Genomic DNA, 9,561 nt, shown 5'->3' on the forward strand with positions numbered 1-9,561 from the left:
TTTTTTTTTTTTTTTTTTTTGAGATGGAGTCTCACCCTGTTGCCCAGGCTGGAGTGCAATGGCGTGATCTCGGCTCATTGCAAGTTCTGCCTCCCAGGTTCAAATGATTCTCCTGCCTCAGCCTCCTGAATAGCTGGGATTACAGAAGCAAGCCACCACACCCAGTTATTCTTTGTATTTTTAGTAGAGATGGGGTTTCACCATGTTGGCCAGGCTGGTCTTGAACTCCTGAACTTGTGATCTGCTTGCCTCGGCCTCCCAAAGTGCTGGGATTACAGGTGTGAGCCACAGTGCCCAGTCTTTTTTTTTTTGACAGGGAGTCTTGCTCTGTCGCCCAGGCTAGAGTGCAGCAGTGCGATCTCAGCTCACTGCAACCTCCATCTCCCGGGTTCAAGTGACTCTCCTGCCTCAGCCTCCCAAGTAGCTGGGATTACAGGCACCCACCACGCTTGGCTAGTTTTTGTATTTTTAGTAGAGACAGGGTGTCACCATGTTGGCCAGGCTAGTCTCCAACTGCTGACCTCAAGTGATCCATCCACCTAGGCCTCCCAAAGTGCTGGGATTACAGGCGTGAACCACTGTGCCAGGCCAGTCTGATTTTAATATAAGCCTTTCTGGTAGGCCGTGGATTGGTATCTCATTGTGGTTTTATTTTGTATTTCTCTATGACGAGTAATGTTGAGCACGGTTACTGGACATCTGGATATCCTCGTTTACTAAGTTAACCTTTAACTCCTTTCCATGTCAATATATCCAAGAAGGCCGGGAGCCGTGGCTCATACCTGTAATCCCAGCACTTTGGGAGGCAGAGGTGGGTGGATCACTTAAGGTCAGGAGTTCGAGATCAGCCTAGCTGACATGGCAAAACCCCATCTCTACTGAAAATACAAAAATTAGCCAGGCGTGGTAGCAGGCGCCTGCAATCCCAGCTACTCGGGAGGCTGAAGCATGAGAATTGTTTGAACCTGGGAGACGAAGACTGCAGTGAGCCGACATCACACCACTGCACTCCAGCCTGGGCGATAGAGTGAGACTCTGTCTCAAAAAAAAAAAATGTGTGCATATACACACACACACACACACACACACACATATGAATATCATTTTAAATATTCAGCTATATGGATGTAATAATTTACAGTCCAGTAGATATTTCAGTTGTTCATAATTTCTCACTATTATAAACTATACTTTGATGCAATGTCCTTGTAGTTAAATCTTTGTTTACATTCTTAATTATTTCCTTAAGATCTATTTCCAGAAATGGAATGTCTGGTTATCATTTTTACAACTTAGTTCTGCTTTGTAGATGTAGTTTATACTTATTTTTTCCTTTTTTCTTCCCTACATTCTAAGTATTGATGCTTAAAGAGCTACCACACTTACTAAGGTTACTGATAGGGAGGCTGAATAAATTTCTAATTAAAATATAATTTCAATTTTTTGAGACACAAAGATGCACTGAAAATAGCAAAATAGCAACACAGCAATAATAAAGGTCAAAAATTAATTCAATACTATGAAACAGAGTCCAAAACTACAAAAGTTGATCATTTTTTAAATGTAATTACCATTATCGCCACCACCACCACTACCCAGAACTAGTCACCAACAGTAAATCCAACAGATTCTCACCTTCAGAAATGCTGGAGTCATGGAACATGGTTTCAAAAGCTTGGTGTGTTTCAGCAAAAGAGGGCCTATCGGCAGGGCTCCACTTCCAGCCTGTGTAACGGAAGAAGAAAATATTAAAAACTCCTTGCAGAAGTTCAATATCCAGTGGTATATCTAATAACGAGTTCTATGCATCATGATATATACTTATTAGAGTTACAGCATGTTCATAATGATAGCAACATAGCTCTAGACTCAGAGGTATAATGAACCCACTTTCTAAATTCCTTTTTCCTTTTTCTTTGAGACAGGGTCTTGCTTTGTCACCCAGCTGGAGTGCAGTGGCACGATCTCGGCTCACTGCAGCCTTGACCTCCTGGGTTCAAACAATCCTCCTGCCTCAGCTCCCCAAGTAGCTGGGACTATGGGTGTGCAACACCACACGTGGATAATATTTTTTTTTTTTTTTTTTTTGAGACAGAGTCTCACTCTGTCACCCAGGCTGGAGTGCAGTGGCGTAATCTCAGCTCACTGCAACCTCCGCCTCCTGGGTTCAAGTGATTCTCCAGCCTCAGCCTCCAGAGTAGCTGGGGCTACAGGCGTATGCCACCACGTCCGGTTAATTTTTATATTTTTAGTAGAGACGGGGGTTTCGCCATGTTGGCCATGCTAGTCTCAAACTCCTGACCTCAGGTGATCCACTCACCTCAGCCTCCCAAAGTGCTGGGATTACAGGCATGAGCCACTGCGCCCAGCCAAAGTGAGCGAACACAGCAATCTCAAACTACTGTATTTTTTATATAGACAGGATTTTGCCACATTGCTCAGGTTGCTTTTGAACTCCTGAGCTCAAGCAATCTGCTCACTTCGGCCTCCCAAACTGCTAGAATTACAGGTGTGAGCCACCACACCTGGCCATGAACCCACTTTCTAAGGCTGGGGCTTCAATTTAGCCTCAGCTCCTATTCTCTCTACTAAAAGGATGAGGAGAAACAGGGAGATGGTTTAGAAAATGCAAGTTTTCTTCCACTTGAAAATAAAAGAAGTAAAACCTGTCTTCAAACTCAGCCTAACCATACAAATAATCAACTGTATATATTCAGAAATATAAAAGGATATCAAAAAGGAGCTCAGAGTTCATTTTTGACAAAGTGCAACAGAGAACGTCAATGTTCAATGAGGAAAGAACACAGACTTACGTTTAAACACAACTGCAATTGGGTCCAGGCCCGGTGGCCCACACCTGTCATCCCAGCATTTTGGAAGACTAAGGTGGACAGATTAGTTGAGACCAAGAGTTTGAGACCAGCCTGGTCAACATGGTGAAACCTTGACTCTACTAAAAATACAAAAATTAGGCCGGGCATGGTGGCTCACACCTATAATCCCAGCACTTTGGGAGGCTAAGGCGGGTGCATCACTTGAGGTCAGGAGTTCGAGACCAGCCTGGCCAACGTGGTAAAACCCCATCTCTACCCAAAATACAAAAATTAGCCAGGCATGGTGGTAGGTGCCTGTAATCCCAGCTACTTGGGAGGCTGAGGCAGGAGAATCGCTTGAACCCGGGGGTCGGAGGTTGCAGAGACTGCACCATTGCACTCCAGCATGGGCAACATACCGAGACTCCGTCTCAAAAAAAAAAAGTAAAATTAGCTGGGCATGGTGTGTGTGCCTGTGGTTCCAGCTACTCAGGGGCTGAGGCACGAGAATCGCTTGAACCCAGGAGGTAGAGGTTTCAGTGAGCCAAAATCGTGTCACTGCACCCCAGTCTGGGCGACAAAGCAAGACTGTTTCAAAAATAACACCAACAAAAACAAACAAGCAAACAAACAAACCTTGCAATTTAATTCACTACTTACTTTCCTACCTTTTCATCTGCAAGCCATCAGATGCTTCTGTTTATCCACCACAGAGGTTATTTTTATGCCTTCTTCATAGTCTTTAGCAACCATTTTTATCTAGTTGAAAACAGTCCTCCCCACCTTAATCTCTAAACTCAATTTCTTATCTTATTAAATATGCAAATGTCTCTGAGAAACTGGGTCAATATTTAGGCCATAACAACTATGCTTAGGATTCCAGTAAGGTTCAATGGTATATGATATGACAACTGCCTGATCAATGCTAAATTCTTTAAATGTCATGAGGCTGGATTCAATCTAACAACACTGAGAGGAGAAATGTTTCTAATTTTGTTAACTATTCTGAACTGCTAGCTTATGCCTTCAAAATTAAAACATGCAAAAATACTCACATGCTCTCATAAGTTCATAAACCTTAGGGGGGCATCCCTCAGGCTGTTCCATTCGATATCCTTTTTCTAGTAGGTCATAGACCTGAGACAGGTCAATACCTGGATACGGTGACATTCCATAGGTAGCAATTTCCCACAACAGTACCCCAAAAGCTGCATAAGGAATTAAAATAAGCACTTAGTGTTTCTTCTCCGATTTATTTTTTATTTTAGATAATCAGGTGATTCTCTTTCAAATTTTAGGCAACATTCACACACTACTACAACAACATTAATATATAATATACTCATCAATTCTTACAGCACGGCTTGTCCTTCTAAAATATTTGCAACAGGAATGCTGCAGATAATCTCAAGACAGTTTTATTTAAATTTCCCAATTTTTATTTAGCTTTCCTTTACTATAATGAGGGAAAATAAACTATGACCATTTAAGAAGTCTGAGGCATAATTCAACTACTCTTAGAAAAGTTTTTGATATACAGTAGTCACCCCTTATGCCATGGTTTCACTTCCCATAGTTTCAGCTACTCACAGTCATCCAAGGGCCAAAAATATTAAATAGAAAATTCCAGAAATAAATTCTAAAGTTTTAAATTGCATGCTGCCCTGACTTGCATGATGAAATCTCAAGCCATGCTTCTCCTTCCCACCTCACACGTAAATCATCCTTTTACTCAACATATCCACAACATAGATGCTACCCACCCCTTAGTCACTGAGAAGACCTCTCGGTTATCAGATCAAAAAAAGATTATATACCCAGGGCTTGACACTATCCTTGGCTTCAGGCTTCCAAGGGGGGTCTTAGAATGTATTCTCCTGAGGATAAGGGAGAACCATTGTATCTAATAAGTATAATAGTTTTAAAGTTAGCTAATATAAGAGGAGTAAAATAAAAACAGTTCATTTAAAATCAGATAAAATTCAGAGCAGAAAAAAATTTGATTTTTGTCAGTTAATTTGAGTTTGAGATTTCTAGTTAAAAGTGACTTAGAATCCTGTGACTATTTCTATTGGTCCACAATCCAAATTTCCAGATTTTTCAGTCTATGAAGCCAAGTCATATTACTTCTCAGAGCAGTAGAAACCAGATCAGTTAAGACAAATTCTAGATGAAACCTGTTGCAGGAAGTCAGGGACCGCGAATGGAGGGACCGGCTGGAGCCATGGCAGAGGAACATAAATTGTGAAGATTTCATTTTAATATGGACATTTATCAGTTCCCAAAATTAATGCTTTTATAATTTCTTATGCCTGTCTTTAATAATCTCTTAATCCTGTTATCTTCATAAGCTGAAGATGTACGTCACCTCAGGACCACTATTGTGTTAACTGTACAAACCGATCGTAAAACGTGTGTTTGAACAATATGAAATCAGTGCACCTTGCAAAAAAACAGACTAACAGCGATTTTAGGGAACAAAGGAAGACAACTATAAGGTCTGACTGCCTGCGGGCTCGGGCAGAATAGAATCATATTTTTCTTCTTGCAGAGAGCCTATAAACGGACATGCAAGCAGGGAAGATATTGCTAAACTCTTTTCCTAGCAAGGATTAATATTCTGGGAAAGGAATGAATTCCTGGGGGGAAGTTTATAAACGGCCACTCGGTGAGTATCTGTCTTATGCGGTTGAGATAAGGACTGAAATACGCCCTGGTCTCCTGCAGTACCCTCAGGCTTACTAGAGTGGGAAAAACCCCACCCTGGTAAATTTGAGGTCAGACCAGTTCTCTGCTCTCGAACCCTGTTTTCTGTTAAGATGTTTATAAAGACAATACGTGCACCGCTGAACATAGACCCTTATCAGTAATTCTACTTTGCCCTTTGCCTTGTGATCTTTACTTTTGCCCTTTGCCTTGTGATCTTTGTTGGACCCTTATCAGGAGTTTCTGATTTGCCCTTGTCCTGTTTCCTCAGAAGCATGTGATCTTTGTTCTCCTTTTTGCACTTTGAAGCATGTGATCTTGTGACCTACTCCCTGTTCTCTCACTCCCTCCCCTTTTGAAATCCTTAATAAAACCTGCTGGTTTTGCAGCTCAGATTGGAATCACCGTCCTACCGATACGTGATGTCACCCCTGGAAGCCCGGCTGTAAAATTCCTCTCTTCGTACACTTTCTCTTTATTTCTCAGCTGGCCAACACTTACGGAAAATAGAAAGAATCTACGGTGAAATACTGGGGGTGGGTTCCCCCAATAGAAACCTCATCACACTTCCCTTGAAAAAAAAATAAAGCTCTGTGTCACAGTACTCTGCAAATGAGTGATAAAACCTAATATGAGGCTGGGCACAATGGCTCATGCTTGTAATCCCAATACTTCGGGAGGCCAAGGCAGGTGGATCATTTGAGGTCAGGAGTTCGAGACCAGCCTGGCCAACATGGCAAAACCTCATCTCTACTATAATGACAAAAATGAGCTGGGCATGGTGATGCATGCCTGTAGTCCCAGCAACTCTGGAGGCTAAGGCAGGAGAATCACTTCAACCCAAGAGATGGAGGTTGCAGTGAGCTAAGATTGTGCCACTGCACTCCAGCCTGGACAACAGAGCAAGGCTCCATCTCAAAAACAAACAAACAAACAAACAAAAAAAACCAAACCAAACCTAATGTGGAAATAAGATGCTTTACAGAGAGGATGATCAGCACTCCAATGTAATATGAGATCTAGACTGTGAGCTCTCTGAAGGCAGGGACTTCTTTTTTAAAACTAACTTACTTTCTCTCTCTCTTTTTTGTTTGAGACGGAGATTTGTTCTTGTTGCCCAGGCTGGAGTACAATGGTGTGATCTCGGCTCACCACAACCTCCACCTTCTGGGTTCAAGTGATTCTCCTGCCTCAGCCTCCTGAGTAGCTGGGATTACAGGCACGCACCACCATACCCAGCTAATTTTGTATTTTTCCGTGTTGGTCTGGCTGGTCTTGAACTCCCGACCTCAGGTGATCCACCTGCCTCGGCCTCCCAAACTGCTGGGATGACAGGCATGAGCCACTGTGCCTGGCCCTAAACTTTGTTCTTTACACTTCTTTTTTTTTTTTTTGAGACAGAGTCTCGCTCTATTGCCCAGGCTGGAGTGCAGTGGCGCCATCTTGTCTCACTGCAACCTCTGCCTCCCTGGTTCAAGCCATTCCCCTGCCTCAGCCTTCAGCCTCCTGAATAGCTGGGATTACTGGTATGTGCCACCACGCCTGGCTAATTTTTGTAGTTAGTAGAGATGGGAGTTCACCATGTTGGCCAGGCTGGTCTCGAACTGTTGACCTCAAGTGATCTGCCCATCTCGGCCCAAAGTGCTGTAATTACAAACGTGAGCCACCACACCAGGCCTATACTTCTGTTTATGCAAAGTTCTTAGCACAGTCCTGGCAGCTAGGAGGTATTTAACAAATACTTGCTGAATAACTGAAGAATAATGGCAGGTAAAGGTAGAGGACAGTGAACATCATAAGAGAAGCTCTAAAGAATCAAGACATTTAAAAAAAAAATAAAATGACACCAAAAAAAGTCCCTTTCAACCTTACCCCAGACGTCAGATTTAATTGAGAAGGTATTGTAGGCAAGACTCTCTGGTGCTGTCCACTTAATAGGAAATTTGGCTCCAGCATGAGCAGTATAAGTGTCTCCAGTCATCAATCTACTTAAGCCAAAGTCAGCCACTTTTACCACATGGTTTTCTCCCACTAGGCAGTTACGAGCTGCAAGATCTCTGTGGGAAAGAGAACCCTAATGTGATTCCATTCAGACGGTGAGGAAAATGGTCGTGAACACTCTATTCTTGGTTCTTTGTGTTACAGGCAGAGTTAAGTAAGTGCTGACGAATATGGTAGTATTTTCCGACAATCACTAACATCTTAGAAAGCCCACTAATGATATATCACTGTAGAGCACTCATCAAGAAGCAGAATAAAGCAGGCTTTATAAAATGGGTCCCTATTTATAAGTACACTGGGATAGGTGAGCAATAGATGCTTTTCTACAAGACTTTAAGTTATTTACTAAGGCAGAAAACTATTTTAAAAACTCAGCCACTAGGCCAGGTGTGGTGGCTCATGCTTGTAATCCTAGCACTTTGGGAGGCCAAGGTGGGTGTATCTCCTGAGCTCAAGAGTGCAGGACCAGCCCGGGCAACATGGGGAAATCCTGTCTACAAAAAAAACAAAAAAACAAAAAAACAAAACAAAACAAAACAAAAAACACTTAGCCGGGCATGGTGGCACATTCCTATAGTCCCAGCCACTCAGGAGGCTGAGGTGGGAGGATGGCTTGAGCCCAGGAGGCAGAGAGTGCAGCAAGCTAAGATTGCATCACTGCATTCCAGCCTGGGCGATGGAGCCAGACTGACTCAAGAAGGGGGAAAAAAAAAAAAAGCCACTAGATGGTGAAAAAGGATCTTGGATACAGTGCTGGGCAAAATAAAGAGAGCTCTCTGGCCAGGCATGGTGGCCCACACCTATAATCCCAGCACTTCGGAAGGCTAAGATGGGAAGATCACTTGAGGCCGGTAGTTTGAGACTAGCCTGGTCAACATAGCAAGACCCCATCACTATTGTAATTTTTTTTTTTTCCAAAGAGAGTTCTCAGTTTTGAGAATAGCAAAGGCCCCTTATTAATACTTTAATCAGAGTACAGTACGTTTGTTTACAAGTTAGAAGTGACATTATAATGGGCCCTGTGAAATACGAAATTACGTTCTTGAATCATCCGAAATTTTCTGGGAAGGTTCTCACATTCTTCCTTTTATCTGCATGTCAAGCAGGATGGCTTCATGGTTAGTCAGAGGTAAGTTTTACACACCTATGGATGAAATTCTTCTTCTCTAAGTACTCCATTGCAGAAGAAATCTGAGTGGCCATGTAGAGAAGCACAACTGCAGTCACCTCTTCTCGGTTGCATTCTCGGAGGTAATCCAGCAAATTCCCATATGGCATGTATTCAGTCACAATGTAAAATGGTGGCTCCAAAGTACAGACACCTAAAAATTGAAGAATAGTGCTTGTTTTTGTTAATGTACATTCAAACACTTCAAACCACTTTCGTCAAGAATAATTTGACAATTTTTCAGGTCTAGTTCGGCAGTAATCTTTTCCCTTTTTACCACCACATTCTCTGAAATTAATAAGCAAAAATTAAGAAGCTGGTTTATATGGGAGTCCTTGCTTCCACTATATTGTTCTCTGGGAATTCATATGCCTCTGAGTATTTGTCTGTTTGAGCAAAAGCAACGTGCTTGTATTAGTTCTATAAGGGGCCAAGAAAACCAACATGTCCAGACTTTTGTACATGGCCCATGATTCTCCTCCTCAACTGCAGGCTAACAATACTTACTCAAAAGTAATAGCAATTGTGCACATGCTGAAGACTATGTGAGCCCCACCTGTAATACTGCTTTGTAAAATGATTTTCATCGTTTCCATAGTCAAGGAATTCACTGATATATGGCAGATTCCTTATAAAAAACCAACAAGAGGTCGGGTGCAGTGGTTCACGCCTGTAATCCTAGCACTTTGGGAGGCTGAGGCAGACAGATCGCTTGAGACCAGCAGTTCAAGACTTGACTGGCCAACATAGCAAAACCCTGTCTCTACTACAAAAATTAGCTGGGTGTGGTGATGCACGTTGAGGCACGAGAATAGCTTGAACCTGGGAGGCAGAGGTTGCAGTGAGCCAGGATCATGCCACTGCACTCCAGCC

At 42.6% G+C, this 9,561-nt stretch overlaps 1 protein-coding gene across 1 annotated transcript in view; it reads right to left on the minus strand.

Moving 5' to 3' along the window:
• The window catches only part of ABL2 (ABL proto-oncogene 2, non-receptor tyrosine kinase), a 48,652-nt gene that overhangs the window by 8,276 nt on the left and 30,815 nt on the right, over positions 1-9,561 (minus strand). Inside the window, exons 6-9 of the mRNA XM_011968039.1 lie at positions 8,665-8,842; positions 7,392-7,576; positions 3,869-4,021; positions 1,636-1,725 (exon numbers count right to left, since the gene is read on the minus strand). Of these exons, the coding sequence (XP_011823429.1) occupies positions 1,636-1,725; positions 3,869-4,021; positions 7,392-7,576; positions 8,665-8,842 (606 nt within the window). The remainder of the gene's footprint in view (positions 1-1,635; positions 1,726-3,868; positions 4,022-7,391; positions 7,577-8,664; positions 8,843-9,561) is intronic.

Source organism: Mandrillus leucophaeus, unplaced genomic scaffold, assembly GCF_000951045.1.
Source record: "Mandrillus leucophaeus isolate KB7577 unplaced genomic scaffold, Mleu.le_1.0 Scaffold825, whole genome shotgun sequence".
Lineage (NCBI taxonomy): Eukaryota > Metazoa > Chordata > Mammalia > Primates > Cercopithecidae > Mandrillus > Mandrillus leucophaeus.